This window comes from Punica granatum, chromosome 1 (genome assembly GCF_007655135.1).
Source record: "Punica granatum isolate Tunisia-2019 chromosome 1, ASM765513v2, whole genome shotgun sequence".
Lineage (NCBI taxonomy): Eukaryota > Viridiplantae > Streptophyta > Magnoliopsida > Myrtales > Lythraceae > Punica > Punica granatum.
Genome location: NC_045127.1, coordinates 3,252,495 through 3,280,395, shown reverse-complemented (window position 1 = coordinate 3,280,395; position 27,901 = coordinate 3,252,495). Strand labels below are relative to the sequence as shown.

The window sequence follows — 27,901 nt, the reverse complement described above, 5'->3', positions numbered from 1 at the left end:
TATTTTTGGGAAATATTTGTGGACAGTGTGGTATGTTTTGATGGAAAAATTAACGATAGGACTGCCGTGAACATCATGTAAGATTAAGAACAAAATCGAAAGAAAAAAAAAGTTTAGGACTAAAACAAAAAAGAAAAAGAATAAGACTGTGCGTCAAAAGGCGCTTGGTTAAATTAATTAAGAATATTGGGAAAATGGATGGAAATGTAATAAATACGAAATATTCGACTGGTTGACCTTCCAACACCGTCGAGTCCATTTGCCTCTCTCTCTCTCTCTCTCTCTCTGCAGTCGATCAGCTCTCCAATGGCGAACAGTAATCTTCCTCGGCGAATCATAAAGGTGCTTGCATCTCCGATCTCTCTCTCTCTATGATCCTTTACTCTGCCTTCAATCCTCGACGGCAGTCGATGTGATCAGCTCGGGCTTCGCCGCCGGGAAACGTTGGAAGGCGGAGAGAGTTTCTCTGTCATATCTAATTCTCCCTAGGAAGATGATTTGTCGATCATCATCTCAGCGGTTTTTGCATTTTACAGCTCCGACTTCGAGTTTAGCGGACAAACAATAGCTCCGTTTTGTCGACGAAGTCCGATGCTTAGGGTTTTCCTTGTCGCCTACTGGAATCTGCGTTATTTGAGCTTGTTGCTTGGAATTTTGATTATCTGTGGTGCTTTCATACTGGCAATTGCATCCTGTTCTTATGCTTGACTAGAGACATTAGCTTAAATGGTTGGAAGAGCAATGATACATATAATATGATCTCTCTGAGAAATTCACATTCGTTTTCATTTCTGGATCATCGCATGTAGTGTGGTAATATTGTGGGGATCTCCTAGTAGAATTGTTGTTATTGCCACTTCAAAGCAGGTGATCTTATCATTGTGTTTGCTTTTGGGGTTTCATTGTGATGACTTGATCTTTTTGTGAATGAACAGGAGACTCAGCGCCTTCTCAGTGAACCAGGTATTATTACTCTCTTCGTAATAATGTCACGATTGACCAATTGTATTGCGTGAACGAACAATATAAGATGGAGCAGGAGTGATTTCTTTCACGTGTCTGTATTTATGCTTTTGATCTCTACTATTGCTTTATGGATGTGAAGATGTTAAATGTGTTTCTTTTGTAATCCCTCATACAGCTCCAGGAATTAGTGCTTCGCCTTCGGAAGACAATATGCGGTATTTCAATGTGATGATACTTGGTCCTACACAGTCTCCATATGAAGGTAATATTTGCATTAGCTATTACACCATCTGAAGATGCATGATCTATGTATGAAATAGCTGAGAATGAGGGAGTTAAGCTTTTGGTATCTTGGTGCAGGGGGAGTCTTTAAGCTGGAATTGTTTTTACCGGAAGAATATCCAATGGCTGCTCCAAAGGTAAAATGGTTTAGTGTGCACCGATAAGCTCTCAATGTCTTGCCTTTTCTGTTGAGGGTGAATGAAAATGGCAGTTGCTCTAGTGTATTTTTTCTCCTGTTTCCCTTGTATCCAAGCTCTGTATTATGGGATTTTGTTCTAGGGTGTGATGGTATAGGCTTTGGAACATGCCAATTGTGCTCAGCAGGTCAATTGTTATTTTCCACTTGTTGATGGACCTTTCTCTGGGTGAGTTTGGGTTTTCATATTCTGGGATTTTTGGTTAAGTGGCAACTTCAGCTGCCCCTTGGCCTGGCATAATTGGGAAAGGGAGCTGAAGGTATTGGATTAGGTGTGGAGGCTGGTTCAATGATAAAGCTGATGGCTCTTAGCAATTCTGGGCATCTGTGTGTGTCTTTGTTCAGTTCCTGCCACTGATCTTGGTCTACCCCATTTCTTTGGACAGGTTCGGTTCCTCACCAAAATATATCATCCCAATATCGACAAGGTAGTGTTAATTTTCTGTAATGTGATTGACACTCTCGAAGTTGCTTGTTTCTTTACTTCTGATTGAAAATGTTTTCGGATATCAGCTTGGCAGGATATGCCTTGACATTTTGAAGGACAAATGGAGCCCTGCACTGCAGATCAGAACTGTACTTTTGAGGTATTCTTTGCTTTGATATCTATTGAGGTTTAGAAACCAGATGGTCTAGAATGGTATGCTGAGTCACAATCAGCTGTGATAGTCATGAGAAATTTACCTTACCAAAGTTATGGTAAATATGCAAGTCTTGGATAGCGTTTTGCGTCACTATGGAGGGTTACAACTAGTAGACTAATTGGGGATTGCTCCAGTCCATTTATTTCCTCCCTCTTTGAATCGACGAAATAGTGTTCTTTACAAATTACCTCCGAAGAATTAGATTAATTCAGTTTTGCTTGGGCTAATTTGCACCTGATAATGCGTGATCTATTTGACTGGTTTCTCTAGTATTCAAGCTCTTTTGAGTGCTCCAAACCCCGATGACCCCCTTTCTGAGAACATTGCTAAACATTGGAAGACGAATGAAGCTGAGGCTGTTGAAACTGGTAACGTGGTATCTGCCTGCTGTCTTTGTATCTTCAGTGTAATTGTTCTCTTCTTCATTGACCATTGTCTCACTTGGAAATGGCAGCCAAGGAGTGGACCCGATTGTACGCAAGTGGTGCATGAGACCTTGTGGAGAGCCCTTGCCTGTTTCAAGTAACACTCCAACGATGTGTACCTTAATTAACTGTTGATTGCGAACAGGAAGATGAAAGAATCAACGTTTGAACAATGAAGGTTTAATATTTGTCAGTTTCATATCAGGAATCAATCTTGTTTTACTTTGGTTGTCATATTCTTAGAAGCATTATCTTCGTCATCTTGTCCTTACAAGTGCACAGAGCATGGATCCACCTGAATTGTGCCCAACGTAATGGAATTCCGATTACGGGGCAATTATCCATATACCGGTGATTGAGATTGCATGGTCATTTCGTGTGAATACGTTTGTTAGCCTCCAAGTGAATAAGTCTCATGTCATTTGTTTTCCGATAATTTCATATTACTCCTATTAAGCCATATAATAGCTTGTTTGGTTTGCAAATAATATTTTAAAATCACAATTTTAATCTAATTTTACTCACAATAAAATAAAATAACTCATGCAAAGTCAAAGAGTGGGTTCCATTTATATCACTTTTTTTATAACAAAATAAAATAATTCATACAAAGTCAAAGGGTGAGTTTCATTTGTATCACTCTTTTTCAAAATCAAAATCTGATTGTAAAATTCTACTTTGAAATCAAATGCAGCATAAGAATCTCTGAGTTATTATTAATCAACGTATGTCAAGCTCTAATAGCACTTCTGTTAGACAATCATGAGGGCGGCCGAGCTTAATAAATAATGGTGGGCTGACGAGGTTCGTTCATGGCCGGCTGGACTTTATCTAGTTGTCCAAATAACTACCGTCCTGACCCAGCATGCCTTGTTTTCGGTCCCATCCACGATCAGATTCACTTTCCATCAATGATCAGATTCGCTTTATTTAGTTGCCCTGATAACTACGGTCCTGACCCAGCTTGCCTTGTTCTCGGGCCTATCCATGATCAGATCCATTCAGGAGCATTTGCTTCGACGTAAAGTCAAAATTTTACCCGAAATATTCGAATTTTGCATTGTATTATACAATATTTAATTGCAAAGTTAGCCCTTATGATTACTTTTTCCGAATTAAAATTTTACAACCATTATTGATAAAAAAAATTTACATTTAAAACAGAAGTTGTAAGATGACAATAAAATTACAATCGTAACTCGTAAGACCCACGTCTATCTTCTGTAAATTTTCCATGCTTAAATTTGCTTCTAATCTTCACTTTATTTGTAATCTATAAATATTCGAATTAGGTGCCCCCTCAATGCAAAACAGTTCCGACTGCCGGCTGGGCTGACAGTTAAAGGGTAAATTTACCCCAGCCAGGGCATATCCCAGCTTATCAGATCCTTTTCGGCCGACGCCCCTTTTTTTTTTTTTTTTTTTTTTTTTTTGGGGAGGCCCACGTAACGAAGTAATGCTCCATGCAAAGTCCTCGTGATAAGAAGAGAAGAAATTATACACTCTTGAAAACTCAAGAATGGAGGGTGATTACATCGCTACGAACTATCAGCTACTCTAAATTGTTTGTACAGGTATAGTGTGAAGAGTGTGGCTCGAGTGATAAATGAATCAATATCGATAGTACCTGGTCAGCCTTCAGAGACAAAAAAAACATTGCAAAATCAGAGGTAGAAGCACTAAGATGGTACAAGAAATCTGCATGTGATAGTATCGCGAGTTGGTGATCCTATCACTATTCATCAGGCTCCATTGTTGGGCTCTTGGAGCAAACCTCCTTTTGATGAAGTTCCAGTAATTTCTTCTCGGGTTCGCAGAGTCCTGAATGATGAATTTATGACTTAATAATCGGATTTTCATACCTCAGAAGACACTATCAAATTCTTATTAGACCTTAAAACGCGACACTTTTACTGTAAACCTTTTATAGCATGCCAACCTCAACTATAAGTGCAAAACATTAAGATACAATACAATAAAACTAACCTGAACACTTTGGTATGTCCCAAACAGCAATAGATGATGTCGTACACTCGGGTTGGCAAAGTGCTTTTTCATTCTCATGGTTCACATTCATCGCCAGCATCCATGCACCAATTGTAACATCCTCATTGCTGAACATTCGGAAACTGTTCTCCAAAGGACACAAAATAAACAAAAAGATAAATTATTTGATAACCATTAATGGCGAGAACTTACATGTCATACTCTTCATTTTCTTTCGAAGTTAAGAGTCATTAACCATTGCGAAACCTACAGCTCCCAAAACTTCACGTCAATAGCTTCTAAGTTCAATTAAAATTCAGCCAAATGTGATCGCAGCATTTCATGCAAAAAAAAAAAAAAATTTTGTGATCACAGCAACCATAGCAAGAGCTTCAACATTATATGAGATTTAGAAATGTGATGAAGCTAAGAGAAGTAGACATGAAATTTTGAAACTGATGCAAATAAATGAAAGAGTTTGGCGTGTTTCTATTTTATATATATGCACTCCTGAAGAAAAACTCACCTATTGTTTCTAAGAGCAACTAAACTTGAAACAACATCAGCAGAAAGAGCGTAGATTGGACCATAGGCATGCAGGAAGTACTCACTGCCAAGCATGTGGCCCTTTGGCTCAAACCTGCATGAACCATTAATTGATTATATCAGCAGAGAAAGAAGATTATATAACTTACTAAAATCAATTCATTAACTCTCCCATGGCCTCACAAAATGTTCCAATTCTTTTACATAGTACAGAAGTAAAACTTCTCTACTAACATTGCTTGTGGATGTAAATGTGGCCAAGTTTCAATACATCACTTAGATGGAGTAACCGCATGTCTTTAACTTCCGGATATAAGAATTTGATAGATTATCCTAGAGAAATCCATGGTATTTTAGGAAATCATATACTCATATTAGTATCTCCTAGATCTCTACCCTATAGCAATGCACACTCCATCTTTGTATGTATATAATATTTGGCACAACTCAGAGGCCATATCAAATGTTCCTAATATAGCATGGCCAAAATCAGAAGTCATCTTTCATAGCAATGTTATACAAACATACATTTCTGGTGCTAGCAGTTAGAAAGAAAATAAGAAATTAGCAGCACCAAGTATAAATACGAAGGCTGCATCTCATTAAGCATAAAATAACTAACCATTTGAGCTTGGGATCTGTGAAAACTGGCCCTTTCTTCATGCATCCAATATAAGTTTGAGAATGACTTCTCTCTTTTGCTAAAAGCAGCGAAAGGCGATCTGGAAGATTGATAAATTTCAATCGCAAGGTCATCAAGGGATCCAACAATAGCGATATGAGGATTAAATAAATTTACACGTGCTTTAGATAAACAATTACCTGGTCTCAGATATATATCATCGTCAGCCTTAACATAAAACTCGGAATCAAAGAGAGCGTAGGCAGCTTTAAAGAAAGCTAGCCTGCAATCAATAACAGCAGATGAACTTCAGCAGATCATAAGGGACATGGAAAAACAACCTCGTTATCTCAGCACTAACGTTTTGTATGGGAGCATACTGTATTGCTCTTCGATGTCCAACAGCACGAAGTCATCATATTCTGCCACTTCCTTTTTGAGCTCCGACATCTTTGATTTGTCTTTGGTTCTTCCGATGACAAACCTGAAGGCCAATCCAGTGGATTCTTCCAAGCTGCAAACAATTATGAAAATCTTTCAACGCCAGCATTAAGTTTCTACTTCTACTAAGGTATCCAAACCACGAGATTTTGCACGTATTAAACAGAAACACATATGAGATTTTCCATCTCAACAATGAGTTCTACAAAGGATTTCGCGCTTGTGGAATGCGAGCTCGGGATAAGTTAGAACTCAAAGAGCTCCGCTCATACAACTGCAACGCCCTTCAGCATTGCTCATCAGCACAGCTGTAAAACTAAAACTTAAGCTTCGTTATATCGCAGAGATCTTATCATCCAACTTCAAGGTTTGATTCATTTTGACGGTGCCGAATTCCAATCATCAACTTCAAATCAGACACGACATTTTAATCTACGATTCACAAATGCATGTATAACCAAATGGAAGTTCCAGCTTAAGGTAACAAATACCGTTTAAGGCCTTGCCGATCGGAGGGCATCCAAGTCCGCCGCAGCGATCTCCGTCGTCCGGCGGATCCAAATCCGGTCTGAATACCAACAAACCCCATCACCTTATGCCTCTTCACATTCTCAGCTCCACCGCTCGCGAATATCCCGTCGCTGCCACCGCCTTCTCTCTCCCAAACAACACGCACCGATCGAGGCTCAGCAGCGGGGCATTTGTACCGACTTGAGCTGAAAATCGCCGTGAGACCGAAAATGAAGCCGGAGAATCCGATGAGGAGGCAGGTGGCCAGCACAACGACCGTCGATCTGCGCGGCGCCGGGCGGCCGTGGTGGAGCAATTTGGGAGATGAAGGCATGGCTTGGTTCCCGCTTAGAAACAGCCAAATGAGATCTTACAGGGAGAGATCTGACAGGCAAAGATCCCTGTGCTGTGTCTCATGCATCGGAGTCCGCCCGGGAGGTATTGAGGGGGGAATAGCGCCCGGAGTGATGAAAATCCAAGTTCCCTCTGATTCAGCAGTTTCCTTTGCTTCGGGAGAGGAGCTGACGACTGAAGATGACGGAGTAACCGTAAAGGCAGCAAGGGCTCAGTTGCAAAACAACTATTTGAAGAACTTCCGAAACTTACAAAAAAAGTCCTTCATCTTTATTTAAATTTCATTTACAGCCTTCCAACTTCCGAGCGAAGAAGTTATTGTCGGCCCATGGGCCTAACACTTTGTTCTGGCCCATGGTAGCGTGTCCTCAACCCTTCACCTCTCTCCTTACTGCCTACGCCCGGTCCACTGGTTTCTGTATCCTGTAAGGTGGGACCCACATAATCTCCACTTGGAGAAGGTGTAGTGCGCCGGGAACACACAATTTTTCCATCCAACAGAGCTCGAGCTCATGAAGTCGCGATGGATCTCTGAGCTGAGCTCCGTCAATGGCGGATAGGCTATAGAGCCACCTGAGCCCAAATGGCACTTAGCCGTATAGTTTCACTCTTTCCTCACTGTCTTCTCTTACCAAAGAGCAACCACCTCGCTCTCCCTGCTTGCAGACTATCCTCCTACCCGAAGAAGCGCTCCAACTTCTCCATATCTGCTTCGGCTTCGTCAATGGCTTCCCCTTCCAAGAAGGCAATTTTACTCATCTTTCCTCGATTGCATGAAGTTTAGACTGTAGTGCTGTTGATTGAATTTGTTTGACTTTGTCCCTCGCGAATGAATTTGTCCGCAGGTGTTGGTTCCGGTGGCGAACGGGACCGAGCCGATGGAGGCGGTGATCACGATCGACGTGCTGCGGAGGGCCGGCGCCGACGTCACCGTTGGCTCCGTCGAGAAGCAGCTCTGCGTCGACGCGTGCCACGGAGTGAAGATAGTCGCCGATGCTTTGATCTCTGATTGCGCCGAGATCGTCTTCGATCTCATCTCTCTCCCTGTATCTACTCTGTCCCTCTCTCTGCAAATTAATTTCTATCGTAGAAGTTGAACGAGCTTGATGCCCGTCTCTGCCTGGAAATTATACTATAAGATTAATATGGAAATCGAGTGAATTGAATTGACGCCATGAATGTTTGCTGAAGCTTTTGAGAGTACCATCCCGTGGATCTGTGTTGTTAGGCCCTTGAAAGTAACGTCTCGGTCGGTTTTAGCTTATCACACAAAACCTTTGATTCAGGGAGGAATGCCAGGTGCTACCAATCTTCGGGACTGTAAAATTTTGGAAAGCATGATGAATAAACAAGCAGCAGATGGTCGTCTTTACGCCGCAGTCTGTGCGTCCCCGGCAGTGGCGTTGGGATCGTGGGGCTTGCTCAAGGGGTTGAAAGTAAGCAGTTTACTATCAGTTGATAGTACTTGGAATGTTACTGAAAATGGCGACTTTGAGGGCTGCTTGTGGAAGAAATAACTGGATTTACTGTGGTGGTGCATTGGATTATGTCAGGCAACTTGTTACCCGTCATTCATGGAACAATTAGCATCTTCTGCTACAACTGTCGAATCGAGAGTGCAGCAAGACGGCAACGTGGTGACCAGTCGTGGACCTGGCACCACCATGGAGTATGCCGTTTCATTGATCGAGCAATTGTGTGGAAAAGATAAAGCATATGAAGTTGCTGGGCCACTGGTAACTTTCCCTTCAGGAATTTTCTTTCACTAATCTTAGATAACTGTCTCTCTTGGGAATTTTAGTGTTCAAAGGGAGATTATGTCTTTAAAAGACTTTGCAACCAATCAAATGGAACTGAGATGGGTTGTGGCTACATCTTTCATGCTATGATGTGGCCAATTCTTAGGAAAATGTTCTTGTTATAACTAAGAATTTTCCTCTAGCATATATAGATATCCAAGTTAAGTCACTTCAGTCTTTTGTTGGAATTTTTCGGCCCTTTGTTCCATGTCACTTATATGTCCCTGGGACCTCTGTATGCAGGTGATGCGCCCTAACCATGGGGATGACTATACAATAGCAGAAAGAAATTCAATGGAATGGACATGTGACAAATCCCCTCAGGTGTGACTTGGGGTCTTTCAAGATGTTTCTCATTTTCCAAACTTTCCTCTTTTTATGATTTTGGAATTTATGCTCTACTTTACTCGTGTCTCTCCAAGCTTCACTGTGATTCCTCTATGAAGGCTTCCTCTAATCTCCCCACTCTCCTTCATGTGTAGTGGCTGTTGTATCAGAGAGCTTGTTTCTTGCTTGCTCATAATGAATTGAGATATGTGATGTCTGTTTAGTGAGCTGCAGTTCATATATATGACCAAATCTTTTGGCCTGAAAATTTTTTGATTGTTCACATTTAGGTTTATATTCTCTATATAAGGCGACAAATCAACTATATGAAATGCCCATAGCATCACGTTGTGTTGACTCAAGTTGGTTTGCGTCTGATGGTCATTTTTATTTTTCTTTTCCCTTTTCAGATACTTGTACCTATAGCTGATGGTACTGAGGAAATGGAAGCTGTTATTATCATTGATGTACTAAGGCGCGCAAAAGCAAATGTTGTGGTGGCTTCTGTCCAGGATAAGCTAGAAATTGAAGCATCTCGTAAAGTGAAACTGGTTGCGGACACACTCCTTGATGAGGCTGCAAAGCTTTCCTACGATCTTATTGTGTTGCCTGTAAGATTTTGTTATCACATGCTTCAATTTAGACATTATTCTCATCATTTTGATTCCTTCCGACGAAATCTTTTAATTGGGTTATGATAGGGAGGATTAGGTGGAGCTCAAGCATTTGCAAAGTGTGAGAAGCTGGTGGATTTGCTGAAGAAGCAAAAAGAATCAAATAGACCTTATGGAGCAATGTGTGCATCCCCAGCTCTAGTCCTCGAGCCCCATGGCTTGCTCAAGGTATTTCTAAGAATATATGCATTAGTCCACTCTCTCTATCGATATGTCTGTTAAAATTTGTTTTGATTAGGGGCTTATAAGTGTTGCAAATTTGTTATTGGGAAAATGAATGAGAGGGAGAGGAATGATGAATGTACATCTAAGAACATTGCCAGTGCGAAATCTCGCTCGAAGAGGACAAACGACATATCTATGCTATGCCTCACGCAGCTTGCAAATAGTCAAGATTACTCGGATTCTAGGGCCTCATTGATATTGCATTTGATTTCTTCAATTGGTTGTTTTCATTTTAATTTGCCCGTTTCACTTGTCATGAATCTGTATCGATTGCACATTCCTGTACTGCACATCGAAGTATTCCCCTTGACGTCATAGTTTCCTTTTCTCTCATAATTTCTCATTTCCATGTGACTTTCTTAAATCCTCTACCTCTTAACGATTCTCAGGGCAAGAAGGCCACAGCGTTCCCTGCGATGTGCAGCAAGCTATCAGATCCCAGCGAAGCCGAGAATAGGGTGGTAGTTGATGGGAACCTCATAACCAGCAGAGGGCCCGGAACAACAATGGAGTTTGCATTAGCTATAGTGGAGAAGTTCTTGGGGCGTGAGAAGGCCCTTGAGCTTGCAAAGGTCATGCTCTTTGTTCAACAGTAGATCCATTCCCAATGTGGCCTTCGCAATATGATCTTAAGATCCGTAATCGAGTACGAGTTCCTTCTGTCCATGCACACATGTCATTTTCCTGCTTTTTGCTTTGTGTGTACTGTAGCCATAGAACCACCTCCAAGCCTCAAGGGGCTTGCTCTGGTCATTTTTACCAGTGTTAAGACTCGGATTGTCAAGAAGACTATCTTAATATACGGCTTAGTCAAAAGTAAAATTTTATTTCTTACACGGGGTGCAATGGGCCCGGATGAGAAAGCTCGATGAAGCAGTTTCTAACAACTGATGCGTTCAGAAATTATGGGTCAGACACACGTAATGATATTTTCTGGTGCGTTTGGTTTCATAGTTAAAGTAACTTTGATTTTGATCGTGAAAAAAAGACAAATGATTGTGTAGTATGTTGAGTTAAAGTTAAAGTTAAAATTTTTGTGATTTTAATTGGTAAATCAAACGGGCAAGTCTTGCATGTATTGTTGTTATGTTATGTGTGTCTGCCCCGTAATTTCTGAATTGCCGCAGCCTCCTCGTGAGGAGGTGATTGGAATTGGCCCCCTGTGGAGCTCGAGGACTAGAAGTGGGGATGCACACGTAATTAATATTGCTCCATAATAAGGTATGTTCGATCTTTTCGGCTTCTTCAGCAAATTCATCGACTTAACACACTACTGCGAATAAAAATGCTTCAGCTCCACCTAGTCCTCCCCCTATGATTTTTCGATAATCTAATTAACCCAGTCGAAATAGTTCACCAAAGGAATTACATTGATGATGAGAAAAATATGTTCAAAATTAACGTTCTTATGGTATCTAAGGAGGATTCATATGTCGATGATATTGCGACTCATTGACATATGTGTGCAATGAACGACTCCCGCTAATATTTGCAATCGTGTGTGATGCCAGTGCATCTTCTTATGGCTCTGGGAATAGAAGATCGATGTGTTCCAGGTTCCGACCGTGTACTAGGATTTTAATGATTTTCGAAATCTATATGGGAATACATCGAATTCGGGGTGCTCATAGTCATAGTACGCAATTAAACAGTCTTTAAAGATGAGTTTCTTCTGTTTGGATAGTGAGAGATTCATATGGCGCCAATCTTCCTCACTTGGAGATGCCTTGCGAGTATTATTAAGTATGAGAAAATGACACTCTCAACCTTGAAGATGACCATTGTCATGCTCCGGGAGTCATCGTCCGGACTTGAGATGATCATCTTAGTCCTCTCTCCTTTATATTTGAGAGCTTTTCTTCTCGTCGAAGACTCCAAAGAGATGAGTAAAATCCATAAAAAAAAAAATGCACAGGAGGAGTACGATGCACAGGCATATGATAATGGAGTTTAGAACTCCTCGACATCCATCAAATGGGGCACCAATAACTGGGGATGTGCATCTCCCCTGCTGGCTCGGGAACGTCCAGAAGAGTCCCTTGAGCAGAAGTACCTCAGCTCAACTCCATCGAACCTAAGATGGGATCTTCCCAGCTGAGGACGAAGACTTATCAGGCGAAGGTGCCGCTCCTCTAACCCTTCTTTTTGGCCCCAACAGTATTCCGAATCAACAGGAGTACCCAGCCAGCAGCTTCCCCTGCATGTGCAAGCCGGAGAGGACTGCTGTCGAGGCCGATGATGGAGCGGAAGAGGGAGAAGAAGCCCCCTACACAGCCGGCAGTGGCAGCTTCAGCTATTCTAGGTACGAGAAAGAAGACATGGTAGAAACGGTGGCCTCAGGGATGGTGCTGATGAAAAGAAAAGTAAAGCTAATTACACCTGAATTCTCAACTGGAAACAGCTCTTTCTACCGGATCATGCATGCTTCGAGGCGAATGAATAATCGAGCCCCAGATAATGTTCTAGGCACCCAGGAGATTATCACTGGAGATGGCAGGTCGGCGGAAGACGGTTGTCCGAATCATGAGCTTCTTTGTTCATTTTTACATTGTTATATATGGATCATATGAATTATTTGTCTACACGAAGTGACAAAAGAAATTGTTTTGCCATTTACTTGTTAGGAAAAATCAACGGGCTTGCATGGGCTTGGGCCCATCCGCAACCCAAAAGTTTAAGCTAATGGGTTGCTGAACCATTATCTCTTATAAACTTATGGATTTCCTTTCAACTTTTCGTGGGATTACCTTCAACACCCGCTCTCACCATTTTCCATATAGAAGAAAAACCGTCCCAACAATTCTCTCCCTTTCTCGACTATGTAGAGGACTTCGAGCCGGGCGTCCACTTCCGGACTCGGATACCAATTGTTAGGGCTTTCACTAGCCACGAGTTACTACACTCAGGCCTGGAGTGGTGTGGGTTTCCACACATAACGTGTGAGCGTCCTCGGTCTTACATGGGCTTGGGCTCATTCGCAACCTAAAAGTTTAAGCTAATGAGTTGATGAACCATTATCTCACCATTTTCCATATAGGAGAGAAACCGTCCCAACAATTTTCCCAATTTCTCGACTATGTGGAGGACTTCGAGCTGTGCTTCCACTTCCGGACTCGGATACCAATTGTTAGGACTTTCACTAGCTACGAGTTACTACACTCGGGCCTGGAGTGGTGTGGGTTTCCACACATAACGTGTGTGCGTCCTCGGTCTTACATGGGCTTGGGCCCATCCGCAACCCAAAAATTTAAGGTAATGGGTTGCTGAACCATTATCTCTTATAAACTTATAGATTTCCTTTCAACTTTTCGATGTGGGATTATCTTCAATACCCGCTCTCACCATTCTCCATATAGGAGAGAAACCGTCCCAACATTACTTGTGATTCACCGAGTTTGGTATGTGTTTCAGATATATTAGACTCTGTTACTACTAAGTACGTACAAATTGATCTAACATTTCCTAATCCTACTGCACATTTCTAGCAGTTGGATATATTGACATCGGGAAAAGGCTGACATAATCAAGGTTTTATGATTCGTCCAATTTAAGAGAAAATATTTTGGATGAATAATAACTATTAAAATGTTTATAAGTGAGGGTTTGTGAACCGTTGTGGGTCAGTTTTTTATTTTTAAACATTTTGATTAGGTGTTATATAGCCAAATGACTGCGTAATACTCACCGAATATTTGCTCCCAATTTAAGGCCTTCTGACTTCATATTAGAAAGCAGGGAAATGCTATTACTTGTTGCATGAACGGTACATGAGGCACCTACCACACCATTGGATCAACACACGCTTGCGTGGCGTGTCAGACCTGCTCTATGATACAATATGAGTTTTTGAGATGACACAATTATCTAATCTAAAAGGTTAATATTGGTAGATACGATGTGATTTTTGTATTTATTACTCAATAAACCTCTTGCCTGTGTACAATTTTTCACTACATTCCAAGGATTCACCTTCCTGACCTTCTGGATTTCGCAAGGAAGAAAAATGGTCCTTGCTGTTGAAAGATGCGACCGCAGCATTCGCCATGATGATCTTTGACTTCGTTTTAAAGCATTGTCGTTTGCATTTCCTTACAATAAATGAGCCGCGACCTTGTCAATAAAACATAATGCTTTTTTGACTTGACTTAGTTCATATAGAGTTGTGTTCTTTACATGAATATCGGGCTTCTTTTGATGGGAAATCGGGCGCGACCGGTTGGGATCGATGCATAAGAAATTCTGAATGAGATTATTACCAAGTTTGCATTCTGTTTGGTCGTACCATATAATACTGATACATACACCTATGTATGCAGAAAATAGATGTAAAAATAATTTATTTCATTTAAAAACTTGAGAGGAAAAGAAGGAAAAGATGTCTAGTAATGAAAATAGGTGGACTTGGACTGGGTTTCCTTTGGTTGGAAGTAGGGTAACGATTGAATAAGTGTTTATTTTATTAAATTTTAAGTACAAGCAGTGTTTGATGAATTTATTTTAAATCATGATTTGTCTAATTTTTTTACGGTTATAAATGTGATCTTTTCTAGCAAGTCGATAGGTGTTTATAAAAATTATTTCCATTTATTCTTTTTTTTTAAGTATTAATTTTAATTTTATCAGTTTCAATTGTTACCTCCCAAACGTTTTTACTTATTCTAAAATCAACACTTATTTTTTCAACAATTATACTGCAGTATTTTTGTTTCCGTAACAATACTGTCAAACTTTCCGCATGGGAAGGCTCATTAAGGATAGTCCCTTTGATCACTTCAAAGTATTTCCAATGCCAATTTCATCACACGAAATTTATCATTTGTTGGACCATCGAAAAAGAAAAATTAACCACAAAAGTCTGACGCAACGACTAGCAAACTGAGCTCTATGTGTAGGGACGGATCCCCAGGGATGCTCCTCTTGGACTTGGGAAAAGTTACATATTCTCTATATATCCTAACAAGTTTGCCATTAAAATAATCTATGATTTATTCATTTTGTCAAATTTATCATATATTTTTTTTATCAAATTTATCTCATGGTTTACTTTTTGCATCAAATCTATCACGGTGTTTTCTTTTCCGTCGACATCTAATGGTCGTGCAGACGTGGCGCTCGCGTGGCAAGTGTGGCCCACTATCTCTCCACGTGCCACGTCAGCACGACCGTTAGATGTTGACGGAAAAGATAACGCCGTGATAGATTTGATGCAAAAAGTAAACCATGTGATAGATTTAACAAAAAAAATATATATGATAGATTTAACAAAACTAATAAACCATGGAACATTTTAGGTAAATTTCCCTTATTTTTATATGAAATTGTTGTATCCCTCCTTCCTTGGCTTTAACAATTTTAATTTTCCTTTACCTTTCTTTTAATTTTGCCTTCTCGAAAAAAAAAATGATCCGTCCCTGTCTATATGAATGGACTTTACATGCAGTGTGTCCGGGGATCCAGAACTCATGAAAATCATCCCGTGAGTAAGAGCCAAATGGACGTCCAAATTGGGAGGTCAAGCTGAGTCAGTTATGACCCGTTTGTTTTCAGGGTTAAAATCACAAAAATTTTAACTTTAATTTTAACTCAACCCACTACACAACAAAAATACACATTTCTCAAGTCAAAAATTTTAACTTTAACTTTAACTCAATACACTACATAACATTTGTCATTTTCTACAATCAAAATCAAAGTTATTTTAACTCTGAAACCAAACGCACCATTAAAAACCTCATGACTTTTCGCCAAATAATTTTCAGAGATTTATTATACTTTTTTTTCCCCTCTAATTCTCGGTAGATAAGGATTTATAACGGACCGTGAAGAAAAGTCCACTGCAGCGCAGAGGTCTGGATTGAATATCAAAGGAAAGTGAATAGGCTGTAGAGGAATAACAAGAAAGTTGAGGGACGAAAATGAAGTTTCTGAACTTTTGATCCCCCGGGCAGCACGGCAATGTTGGTTGTCTTCTTCTGAATACGTTACCCAGATGTTCAACAATCGCCGGTCAGCCCGGGATGAACCAGGTGCTATCAGAGTAATCATTATAATCTCTTAAATATTCTCAACCGAAAACTGATATTATGGTTCCTGGTCACGGTCCTAATTCCCTTCTAAAGAATGCAGGGACTTTGACCCTTTGAGGAGGTTTTCAGTCTCTGGTCGGGACCTTGCCAGATCCCATGAAAGACATGTCTTATCCATCGTCATCTCTGCTTCTGTAAGCATAGATTAGAGAGTGAAAGCGCTTAAAGCAAAGTTGCTATTTTCTGAGGAAGATCGATCATCTTCTTCGTGGTGGGGGTCCGAGGTTTCCATTTCCCTGCCTTTCCCAGGAACCCAACAGTAAGTCAATGTCCCTTTGGAGGCTTTCAACTATTTCATAACTTTTGAATTGTCAAATGCATGTGCTCAATAGTTTGGTCGATAATATTGATTGCTTTGTTGTGATGATTCGGTCTTTTCCTTGGAGTTGTTGAATCCTCAGGTGCCATGGCACCGGCACGACTTGTGTAATGAGATCAAAGTGACGAGCTTCGTTCTGGTATTGTTTCTTTATGCTGCAAGACTCGATCTTGATCTGTCTGAGGGGTGGAGATATCGAGCGATGCCTTGCTGTTGTTTGTTTCCAAAGCGCAGTAGTGGGGTTCCCTCGGTCATACGAACAACAGAGGTCGATGAAGGTAAGTAGCTTTTCTCCGTCCCATCACTGTATATTCATTTGATCCATTGTGTTGGTATGATTCTTTTGTAAAAGCTCTTTGTTGATTCTTCTCTATTGAACTTGTTTAGAGGTTTCGGGCATTCAGAACACGAGACAGTACCTTTACCAAGAGCTATGCAGGGCCACTGATAATTTCAGTCCTGACAATAAGATCGGAGAAGGCGGTTTTGGATCGGTCTACAAGGTAGTATAATCGGCCATGAGGATCCTCTTCGGTAAACCAAAAGTTGATTTTTCTTTAAATGTGCAGGGAGTCCTTCGAGATGGGACTTTAGCTGCTATAAAGGTACTCTCAGCTGAATCGAAGCAAGGAGTTCGGGAGTTCTTGACCGAGATAACAACTATTGCAGAGATTGAGCATGAAAATTTGATTAAACTGTACGGTTGTTGTGTCGAAGGAAACCATCGGATTTTGGTCTATGGCTACCTCGAGAACAACAGCCTCTCGAAAACTCTCCTCAGTAGATTTGCTCAACTCTTCTGTTAAACCTTGTGCCCTTCCCGACCCGTTCATTGCATTCAAATATTCACAGGCGGGATTCACTTCTACTTACAGGTGGGAAAAATAGGGAGGTCGAATTTTCCTGGGACACAAGGCGTGGAATCTGCATCGGGATTGCACAAGGTCTTGCATTCCTTCACGAGGAAGTCAGGCCTCACATTGTGCATAGAGATATAAAGGCGAGCAATGTCCTGCTTGATGGTAACTTCAAGCCGAAAATTTCTGATTTCGGACTTGCCAAGCTTTTCCCTTCCAACATGACCCACATCAGCACTCGGGTTGCTGGAACAACGTGAGTCATGATATTCTTGTCCTCGCCATCGGTTTTAATATGTGTTAGCCTCGAAACAGTGCAGTATTGTCCTTATTTTTACCTTTTCCACTTTTGTGAATGTAGGGGTTATTTGGCGCCTGAGTACGCTCTAAGAGGTCAATTGACAAGAAAAGCCGATGTATACAGTTTCGGCATACTAATCTTGGAGATTGTTAGCGGGAGACGCAACATGTGGAAGGAAGCAACGCCTGAAGAACCATATCTTCTTGAACTAGTATATTGACCCTTTGCCACATGACTCGATAATTAGTCTTAACTTACTAACAACGCCCGGCCTGGGTACCTTATGCCTTTACCAAGCTTGCCAAACTTGGACCAGGTCGCAAAGGCCAAGGTCTGCCCAGGTCTGTGATGCTAACGATATATGCGCATTTATTGAACTGCTGCATAACTGTTGTAGGCATGGGAACTGCACAAACAGGGGGAGCTCTTGAGATTAATTGACAAGTCAATGCATGAAAATTTTGACCCCGAGGAAGCCTGTAGATACTTAAAGATCGGTCTCCTTTGCACTCAAGAGATGCCTAAGCTCCGTCCTTCCATGTCTACCGTAGTCGAGATGCTGAAGGGTGAGTTGGATTTAGAAGGGAAGAAGATATCGAGACCAGGCCTAATTACAGCGTTCATGGGCCACAGAACAATTTTGAAAGATCGAGACAAATCCAAGGACTCTTCTTGCACGAAATCTTCTGGCTCAGGAAAGGCAGAGAACTCATTGTTCTCGTCCAAAGATGCGATCACCTCATTCGCCACAATGACCTTCAACTCCATTTATGATCGCAGATAAAGACTCTCAACTATAGTGATCATTATTTTAGCATCTTGTGTGCGAAGCTGCAAATGTACGAAGTTCTCGGTAGAATCTGATTCTTGTTCTTACACGACTCTCGTGTTGTTGATCCATAAAATGACTGTAGAGGAGCTTTATAGAGTATCTTAAAAATTTTCTGCATGAAAAAAATTTATGTATCAAGTGTCATGAACAATTCTAAAGCAATGAAGTGATTGCATCTCCTTACAAATTGTCAATGGACATAATGCTTTTTCGACTTTTGTTAGTTGACTCGCAACGCAGTTAATAGGTCTCGTGTCAAACCTTGTGTGGGTCCTTTACAACTGTCCTCGGCAGACTTATTACTCTTCTCTTCCGTCAAAACTTGTGCCCTTCCTGACCTGTTCGTCGGATTCGAACGTTCAGGCGAAATTCACTTATCTTCACCGGCGGGGAAAAAGAAGAATAAAAATCAGGGGCTCGAATTTTCCTGGGACACATGGCGAGTAATAGAGGAAATAGTGATTTCAAATTCTAGCCTTTCTAATATAGTTATTGTATCATAATTATGTAATTATTCTGCATTTATTTCTTTCCTAAAATATGTTATGTACAACTCTATTCAATTCAATACAGAACACCTCCAACAGTAAGTTGAGGTTTCAGCCCAATTCATCTAATCTCATATGGTATCAGAACCTACGATCGAGCTATACAGTCGATCTTAACTAGGCTAACCTATCTCAATTCTCTTCCTGATCCTCTTAATCATTTGTTCCTTATGGTTGACCTAACTTCAACCCTCAATCTTCCCTCCTCAATCCCCACTATTCAGGTCAAATTAAATAGCCGAAATTACATGTTTTGAAAGGGTATTATGAGCCCTCCACTCGAAACCTACGAGCTTCTTCCCTATGCCGAAGGACGAGTATCAGAACCTGACAGAACAATCACAGGACCAGATGGCAGCATTTTACAGAATCCAGAGCACTTGCAGTGGACGTCTAAAGACAAATTTACACTCACCTACATCATGCTAGCGGTGACTGAAGAAATCGGCTTCACCATCCTTTCTGCCAAGACTTCTCATGAGGCCTGGCACTCTCTGGAGACCGCATTTCTCAGTCAGACGGCCGCCCAAGAAGACCTTCTGGAGCAACAGTGGCGTGGCCTGCAAAAAGGATCAAAACCAATGCTGGAATTTATCAACGATGTTAAGAAGAATGCCCTCAGTTTTGCTCAAATTGGAAAACCCAAAACTCCAACAGAAGTTAATCGACGAATCTATACCGGATTGGGTCCTGAATGGGAGCCACTTATTCTAGCTAAATCAGATGCAATGGTGACGATGAGCATTGATGAACTCACCTCATTGCTCATGGGGCATGAAGAACGGCGGTCGTACACTACTACCCGCGAGCAATCGCAGCAGCTGACTCCAGCTCCTCTCTCCGGAATCCTTGGACCACCTCCGGCCGAAGTCCACTACACCGACAGTCGTGGAAGGATTGATTATCGCGGAAATAACTACGGTGGAAAAGCAAAAAATAGAGGCAAAGGAAAGGGAATCGGACAAGGGAGCGCTTACGGTGGTCACGGGCTTGGCGGTAACCCCCGAAGCCCCAGCTATGGCGGTCACGGTGGCACGAGAGGGCAAGGAGGACAGGGACGTCCTCTGTCGATCCCTAACCCTAATTTTGCAGGAAACTATCGGGGAGGGCAGGGGAGTTTTGGTCGGAACGGTTCGGGTTATAACATTAACCCAGCCCGAGACACGCGGACTATCCAGCCCAGTTTCTCCTCCCAACCCGGCACTTTTAATTCAATGGGCTCTACTCAGATCGGCCCATTTCACATGCCGGGCGGCCCAGCATCTGCCTCCAGCCCAATTGCTGCATCTGTTGTATGCCAAAATTGCAACCGGCCCGGCCATACTGCTCCATTCTGTCAATTCAATTATTTTTCTGGTGTTCAGACTAACATTGCTAAAGCATCCTCTCAGGGACTTCATGACCTTGATTGGTACATGGACTCGGGTGCTACGCATCATGTCACTTCCCATTTAGCCAACCTAAACATTCATGATGAGGCACTGCACTTCGATCACATCTATGTTGGAGATGGTAAATCTCTTCCTGTATTTGCCTCTGGTTCTTCCACTATCAAAGTCTCATCTCGCCCCCTCCACTTGAATCATATTTTATATATTCCTAATATCTCCAAAAATCTCATTTCTATCTCTAAATTTGCTCAAGATAACACTTGCTTTTTTGAACTTTATCCCGTCTGCTTTATTGTTAAGGATCAACAGACACGCCAGGAACTTTTGCGAGGATCGGTTAGTGATGAACTTTACTGCTTTTCTCTTATAGGCAAGCACGCCATTCAACCTCAGGCTCATCTCTCTACATCTGTCTCCAGTACTATATGACATCAACATCTCGGTCATACGTCCTTTCCAATTGTTCATCGTGCTCTTAGTTCTTCCTTTTTATTGAATAATGATCATGCATGACTCGTTTGTTCTGCATGTCAACAAGACAAATTAATAAACTGTTCTTTTCTTCTCACCATGCATAAGAGCACTTCTCTCTTTGAACTCATTCATACTGACATTTGGGGACCGGCCCCAATTCGATCACATACTGGAAACATCTACTATATTCATTTCCTCGACGATTATAGTAAATTTTTCTGGTTTTATCTCATGAAATCTCGATCTGAAATATTACAAATTTTTCGTGCCTTTCGTCTTCAAATCGAAAATCTCTATGGCCATAAAATCAAATATTTTTAGTTCGATGGTGCCAAAGAATTCCTTTCAGCCGCCTTTCAATCTGAATTGCAAAATAATGGAATTTTCTATCGTATTTCGTGTCCTCATGTTCCTCAGCAAAATAGATCCGCTGAACGTAAACACCGTCACATAGTAGACATGGGTCTTTCCCTAATTTCTCACTCTTCTTTACCTTCTTAATACTGGGACTATGCCTTTGAAACAACTGTCTATCTCATTAACAGGTTACCCACAAAATCTTTACAGTTTAAATCTCCTTATGAGATTTTGCTTGGTCACCCTCCTGATTATAGTCATCTCCGGGTTTTTGGTTGTCTCTGCTTTCCATATTTGCGTCCTTATACCCATCACAAATTAGAACCTCGTTCACAGCCTTGTGTTTTTCTCGGTTATCCCTTACATTATCAAGGATATCGATGTCTCAATCCCATCAGTGGTCGCATCTTCATATCTCCTCAAGTTATCTTTAATGAACAATCATTTCCGCTTCGAATTGGCGTGCCTACCTCAGTGGAACTTGAAAGGACATCCTCGGGCTCTGCCTCAGCTTCTGGTACCTTCTTCTCTAATCTCAATACTTCTTTTCCTGATTCTTTTGACACCACATATATTCCTATTCCACCCGATATTCTCCATCATGTCCCAACCACATCCACTACTCCGAGAGATGTTGCATCCCAGGATATTGACCAATCTACAGGTATTGTTGCTTCTATTGAGGATACTTCAGTTCCTCCTGACCCAGTGGAAACTGTCCAGACTTCCCTTGGTCCACCTGTTCCTCAAAACACACATCGGATGGTGACACGGGCTAAAGATGGCTCCCTTCCTCCTCCACGCTTTGTTATCTCACGACATCCTGCGGCTTTTTCTGTCTCTACTGCTTTGCAGGAACCACGTTCCTTTGCCCAGGCACACAAGCACTCTCAATGGCTTACTGCCATACAGAGGAATATCATGCCTTACATCAGAATGACACTTGGGATTTAGTTCCACCGAATCCCACGCAGAATATTGTTGGCTATAAGTGGGTATATCGGATCAAACAAAAGGCAGATGGCACAATCGACCGTCTAAAGCAAGCTTGGTAGCTAAGGGCTTTAATCAGAGAGAATGTGTTGATTACGAGGAGACTTTCAGTTCGGTCATCAAACTTGTCACCATTCGCACTATTCTCTCCATTGCAGTCTCCTTGCAGCGACATGTTCGACAACTTGATGTGAAGAATGCATTTCTTCATGGGCACCTTTCTGAAGAAGTTTATATGTCCCAACCTCCTAGTTTCATTGACTCCTCTCGGCCTCATCACGTATGTCGTCTCAAACACTCCCTATGGCCTTAAGCAAGCTCCGCGTGCATGGTTTCAACGTCTGAGCAATTTTCTCTTTAAGCTCGGATTTCATGACTCGAAGGCAGACTCTTCTCTTTTCATCCTCCAACATTCGACTTATTCTATTTTTCTCCTGGTTTATGTTGACGACATCATCTTAACTAAGATTTTGGGTGCTCCATTCCAGTCCATATTAGCGGCACTACACAAAGAATTTGCCTTGAAGGATCTCGATCCGCTTCATTTCTTCTTGGGCATGGAAGCTAAGTCCGATTCTGCTGGACTATATCTGACGCAGTCCAATTATATTCATGATATTCTTGTCCGGACATCCATGCTTGATTGCAAGCCTATCAGTTCACCGGTTGTTGCTGGCTCTCGACTGTCTCTTCATGATGGTCAGCCGTTTGAGGATTCTTCTCTCTACCGCAGTGTTGTTGGAAGTCTACAATATTTGTCTCTCACTAGACCAGATATTGCTTATGCCGTTAACCAAGTCTACCAATTCATGCATAATCTGTGACTCACTAGCTTGTGGTAAAACTCATTTTACGGTATCTTAAAGGTACTATTACTTATGGTCTTCATCTTCAATCGGGCTCCATTTCAGCATTGCATGGTTACTCCGATGCTGACTGGGCAGGCAATCCTAATGATCGGCGGTCTATTAGTGGCTTCATCATTTTTCTTGGATCTAATCCAATTTCTTGGAGCTCGAAGAAACAGCGCACGGTTTCTCGTTCTAGCACTGAGTTTGAATACAAAAGTCTTGCTAATGCTACTGCAGAGATAATTTGGCTTCAGTCGCTACTTCAAGAGTTGGGTTTTCCACAACACCAAGCTCCTACGCTTTGGTGTGATAATATATCTGCCGTTTATCTCACGGCGAATCCTATCTTTCATGCTCGAACAAAACATATTGAAATTGATTACCACTTTGTTCGAGAACGTTTTATGCGAGGTCAGCTTCATATTCAATTTATTAAATCTGAAGATCAACTCGCTGACGGTCTTACCAAGGGACTATCCTCTATTCGATTCTCTACTCTTAGATCCAAGCTTCACGTGGACGACTCCCCGTTGCGCTTGCGGGGGAGTAATAGAGGAAATAGTGATTTCAAATCCTAGCCTTCCTAGTATAGTTGTTGTATCATAATTATGTAATTATTTTGCATTTATTTCTTTCCTAAAACATATTATGTACAACTCTATTTAATTCAATACAGAACACTTCCAACAGTAAGTTGAGGTTTCAGCCCAATTCATCTAATCTCATAGTGAGGAATCTGCACCTGGGTCGACAAGGTCTTGTGTTCCTTCACGAGGTAGTCACGCTTCACAATGTGCATAGAGACATAAAGGCAAGGAATATCCTCCTCGATGGCAACCTCGCACCAAAGATTTCTGATTTCAGACTCTCCAAGCTTTCTCCTCCAACATGACCCAGCGGTTGCTGGAACAGCATGAGCTGTGGTTTTCTTGTCCTTGGTGGTGCTTTTCATCACATTTAGGCCTCTAAATGATTCGTTATTTCCCATTTTTCTTCCCACTTTTGTGTATTTAGGGGCTATACAGTGCCTGAGGACGCTCTAAGAAGTCAGTTGATGAGAAAAGCCGATGTATACAGTTTTGGCAACTAATCTTGGAGATTGTTAGCGGGAGATGAAACATGAGCAGGGAATCAGTGCCCTAAGAACCATATCTTCTTGAACTGGTATCGAGCCTTTGCTACGTGACTCGATAAAAAGTAGTCTTACTTTACTAACAACACCCGGCATGGGGTACCTCATGCCTTTTGCCGAGCTTGCCAAACTTGGGCTGCGTGGTAAAGGCTGAGGGGGGCCACCCGGGTCTGTCATCGAGTCTAACGCTAATGATATATGGCTTTGTCGAACTACCATATAAATTGCTGCTGGCATGGGAATTGCGCAAGCAGGGGAGCTCTTGATATTAATGGACAGGTCAATGGATGAAAATTGCAACCCCGATGAAGCTTGTAAATACTTAAAGATCATCGGACTCCTCTGCACTCAAGAGATGCCTAAGCTCCGTCCTTCCATGTCTACCGTAGTCGGGATGCTGAAGGGTGAGTTGGATGTAGAAGGGAAGAAGATATCGAGACCAGGCTTTACAGCGTTCATGGGCCACAGAACAATTTTAATGTCTCGAAAGATCGGGACGAATCCAAGGACTCTTCTTAGACGGCATCTTCTGGCACCAGGAAGCCAGACGACTCATTGTTCTCGTCCAAAGATGCAACCACCTCATTTGCCGCGATGACCTTCAACTCCATCTATGATCGTAGATAAAGACTCTCAATGATAGTAATCATTATTTTGGTTGCTTTTAGGCAAAGCTGGAAATGTTCGAAGTTCCCGATATTATCAGATTCTTCTTGCTCGACTCTCATATTGTCGATTCACAAAATGACTGTAGAGGAGCTTTTATAGAGTATCTTAAAAATTTTCTGAATGAAAAAAATATATGTATTAAGTGTCATGAACACTTCTAAAGCAAATATGCAGAAAAGAATTGAATGAGAACTAGAAAAAATCTTTCTATGTTCGTATATTTAATTTCTAGTCTGGTAACATCTGAACCACAAGATCAGAAAACAGAGGACTCTGTACCCAATGATAAAACCGAACATCACGCCTAGGTTGTTCCATTTTGCCGACTCCTCCAACTCTTGTTGCCTCAAGAATCCGCTTCCGGTTAATGTACACTGCCCGTCCCCAAACTCCAAGCACCTGCTTCTTCCCTGGAGCCCTCCATACTCATTTACCAAGAAACACTCAAAGGGGTACTTGAATAGGCTCAGGTAGTGCATCCAAGTCCAGTAGATAGGGATGTTATCTTTTGCGATGAAATAGCCCGAAAACAGGAAGAATGAGCCCATTAGTCCTGCGATCACTGAGGTACCCGTTATAAAGTTAGGGACGAGGGCACTGAAACAGGCCACAAAGGAGTTTGACATCAAAAGAACCATCCAAACCACGAGAAGGAAGTATAAGAACCCCTCTGTGCTGCTTCTCAGACCGACTAGCCAATAAACCGGGACAGAGTACAGACTCCCGACCATCAGAAGGAACGGGACAAAAACCAAGGTATTAGAGATGACGTAAGAAGACACTCTATATGCCCCTCTTGAGGTTTCCCTCATTAGGATCCTCCTCTCTTGAAGGAAGATTGGGAGGCCTTCTGTGGTGGAAGACAGCAAGAACGTGAGACTAAACGCAAAGAACCCAAGTCGGGTCTGCAGAGCCAGTGGGCCAACGTCGTCCCCGGCATCCAAGAAAATCGTCCCAAGCATAAATCCCGCCGCTAGTGCTTGGATGACTCTTGTGGCAAAGAGTTGTTTTGTTCGAAAAATATTGCTACAGAATCTCCTGCCAAGGATCAGAACCTCTTCCAACCAGCAATTGAGGTAAGAGTGAGTCTTCTCATCAGGGATTATTACGCCGCAATGAGCATTGACTTTACCTCCTCCTTCGCCATTTCCTCGAAGGAAATTCTGGGCCTCTTCGTGGTCCTGCGGGTCCATGCTTTCTATGGCATCGATGGCATATTCGAGCACGTTGGCATGATTGGGAACCCGAAGTCCTGCAAACATGAGCTTCTCCTCGAGGAGAGCTAAAGACCCATTATGTAGAACAAGCCCGTCAGAAAGCAGAACAACCCGATCAATGAGCTCGAGAATTCGAAAACCAGGCTGGTGAATGGTGAGCACAATTGTCTTCCCTTGGTGAAGCGCCATAAACTTCAGCAACCTCACCAAGTGCAAAGCCGAGGCAGAATCCAATCCTGAAGTAGGCTCATCAATAAGAATCACCGGCGGGTCATGAACTAGTTCAACTCCTATCGAGACTCTCCTCTTCTCCCCACCTGATATACCCCGATCCCATCCTGTCCCTCCTACTCTTGAACTTGAGACATGATCAAGACCGAGCTCCTTGATAAGCTCTCTAACTCTATCCGCAGCCTCCCTTCTCCCAACTCGAAGCCTAAAGAGTGCACTATACATCAGAGTCTCCTCGACTGTCAGCGAACCGAACAATGCGTCCTCTTGCGAGACATAGCCAGACAACCTCTGGATCCACCTCGAGTCAATGGGCTGACCGTTTACAAGCACCTGGCCCAATACCTTCCCACCATTCGACTCTTTATTGGCCGCCAAGACTTCGAGCAGCGTCGTCTTCCCGGCCCCACTAGGTCCTGCAATGGCCGTGATCTCTCCGGGCCTTGCCTCACAATTCACATCCTTCAGGATGAACTTGGGAGCCCTCTTTCGGGTCTCGAAGCAGGCCCAGTTGTACTCCTCCAGCTTGGTGCATAGCTTGTAGGAGAGGTTCTTTGTCTCCAACTTGTACGGCATTCTCCACGCAAGGGAGATGTCAGAGCCACCGGAATCCGGTGACTTCAGTGGCAGTTCCATCAGGGGATGATGGAGGGGCTCGTGGGCTTTGCTTGGAGGGAGTCCAAAGAAAGGGTGACAAGATGAGAAAATGTTAAAGAAGAGAAATGAAGAAAACGGAATAAGAAGAGAAGAAGATGAGCTAACACTACCAACTAGCCTACTTTTCTGTCACACGCCACGCCAAAAGAAGGCTGCTATGAATATTCACAGGCTTCTAGCATAATCATGTACTCGGTTAGATACCATGGTGTTTAACACGAAGGTCGAACGAGAAAAGTAATCCAACGGGAGTAGACCTGAGGCAATTTGAATCCATTTTTTGCGGTGAATCGGGCCATTTCATATTAATGTTGGCAATACGAATAGGAACAACAACGGGGGTAGATAAATATCTGTAATTTTCTTTGCAGGGGCAAATTGTAGGGGTAGATTTGGTGGGGGTTTGGAGAGTGTTGAGGAGTTTAAGGTATAGAAGAAAACAAGACATGAAAAAGAATGAGACGGGAAGGAAGTGTTTCAGGTGAACAACAGCATTGACCGTGGAGTGTATTTTGGGTGTGTTTGGTTGTTCAAAGCTCATCTTCTTCTGTCTTGGGACATATCGAGAATTTAAGTTAGGATTCCTAAAAGGAAAGGAGAGAGCTTCAGTTTATAGAAGATTTGTCCATATCTTAGAGGGGGATGGCTTAAATTTCTCATCTAAAATTGGAAATAAAAGCCAACTGCACGTACTGAGAAACATTGGCTGTACCCAACCTAACAACGTTAACAGGATGGGAAGGGAGATCGTTTGGTCCATAGGTCCCACACGGACCAATGATGGGCCCACAGAAAGATTTGGCCCATTTGTTTTGGGTCCTGTTTATTGGCAAGGGAGAAGTTATTGGTTGTACGATATGAAAACTGAAATAAGTCGAGATGATGAAGGTGAACGATCCCGTGTTAGTTTCTTTCGGAAGGCAAACGGGGGAGGCGATAGAGAGTGAACTCAGGATCTTTACGACCCTTGGCAAATTAAACTCTATCCC

General features: G+C 42.1%; 5 protein-coding genes across 8 annotated transcripts; 3 read left to right on the top strand and 2 right to left on the bottom strand.

The window, feature by feature from the left end:
• Positions 1-198: 198 nt before the first annotated feature.
• LOC116193170 (ubiquitin-conjugating enzyme E2 36) lies at positions 199-2,773 on the top strand. The gene is made up of 8 exons (XM_031521963.1): positions 199-342; positions 936-963; positions 1,142-1,228; positions 1,327-1,385; positions 1,831-1,872; positions 1,958-2,031; positions 2,359-2,456; positions 2,543-2,773. The coding sequence occupies exons 1-8, from the start codon at positions 307-309 to the stop codon at positions 2,578-2,580; spliced, it is 462 nt and encodes a 153-aa protein (XP_031377823.1). The 5' UTR covers positions 199-306; the 3' UTR covers positions 2,581-2,773.
• Positions 2,774-3,990: 1,217 nt separating this feature from the next.
• LOC116213944 (probable beta-1,3-galactosyltransferase 14) lies at positions 3,991-7,159 on the bottom strand. Its single transcript, XM_031549111.1, has 7 exons — positions 6,600-7,159; positions 6,029-6,181; positions 5,868-5,950; positions 5,668-5,767; positions 5,026-5,139; positions 4,500-4,642; positions 3,991-4,334 (listed from the first exon to the last, which is right to left on the bottom strand). The coding sequence occupies exons 1-7, from the start codon at positions 6,950-6,952 to the stop codon at positions 4,249-4,251; spliced, it is 1,032 nt and encodes a 343-aa protein (XP_031404971.1). The 5' UTR covers positions 6,953-7,159; the 3' UTR covers positions 3,991-4,248.
• Positions 7,160-7,524: 365 nt separating this feature from the next.
• Positions 7,525-10,831, top strand: LOC116213939 (protein DJ-1 homolog B). Its single transcript, XM_031549097.1, has 8 exons — positions 7,525-7,717; positions 7,818-8,018; positions 8,259-8,408; positions 8,526-8,708; positions 9,015-9,095; positions 9,509-9,709; positions 9,800-9,940; positions 10,387-10,831. Exons 1-8 carry the CDS (start codon positions 7,556-7,558, stop codon positions 10,591-10,593), a joined length of 1,326 nt encoding a protein of 441 aa, XP_031404957.1. The 5' UTR covers positions 7,525-7,555; the 3' UTR covers positions 10,594-10,831.
• A 5,192-nt stretch (positions 10,832-16,023) lies between these two features.
• On the top strand, positions 16,024-18,579 carry LOC116192893 (cold-responsive protein kinase 1-like). 4 transcript variants are annotated; one of them, XM_031521588.1, is made up of 7 exons: positions 16,024-16,342; positions 16,470-16,680; positions 16,792-16,905; positions 16,972-17,182; positions 17,278-17,515; positions 17,621-17,771; positions 17,958-18,579. In XM_031521588.1, the coding sequence occupies exons 2-7, from the start codon at positions 16,555-16,557 to the stop codon at positions 18,342-18,344; spliced, it is 1,227 nt and encodes a 408-aa protein (XP_031377448.1). In that variant the 5' UTR covers positions 16,024-16,342; positions 16,470-16,554; the 3' UTR covers positions 18,345-18,579. The 4 variants fall into 4 exon arrangements, with proteins under 4 accessions (XP_031377448.1, XP_031377449.1, XP_031377450.1 ...); XM_031521589.1 differs by having other exon boundaries at positions 16,025-16,342; positions 16,485-16,680; positions 16,790-16,905; XM_031521591.1 differs by having other exon boundaries at positions 16,246-16,342; positions 16,565-16,680.
• A 6,421-nt stretch (positions 18,580-25,000) lies between these two features.
• Positions 25,001-27,807, bottom strand: LOC116209106 (ABC transporter G family member 10). The gene has a single exon (XM_031542666.1). The coding sequence runs from the start codon at positions 26,889-26,891 to the stop codon at positions 25,029-25,031; it is 1,863 nt and encodes a 620-aa protein (XP_031398526.1). The 5' UTR covers positions 26,892-27,807; the 3' UTR covers positions 25,001-25,028.
• Positions 27,808-27,901: the final 94 nt, after the last annotated feature.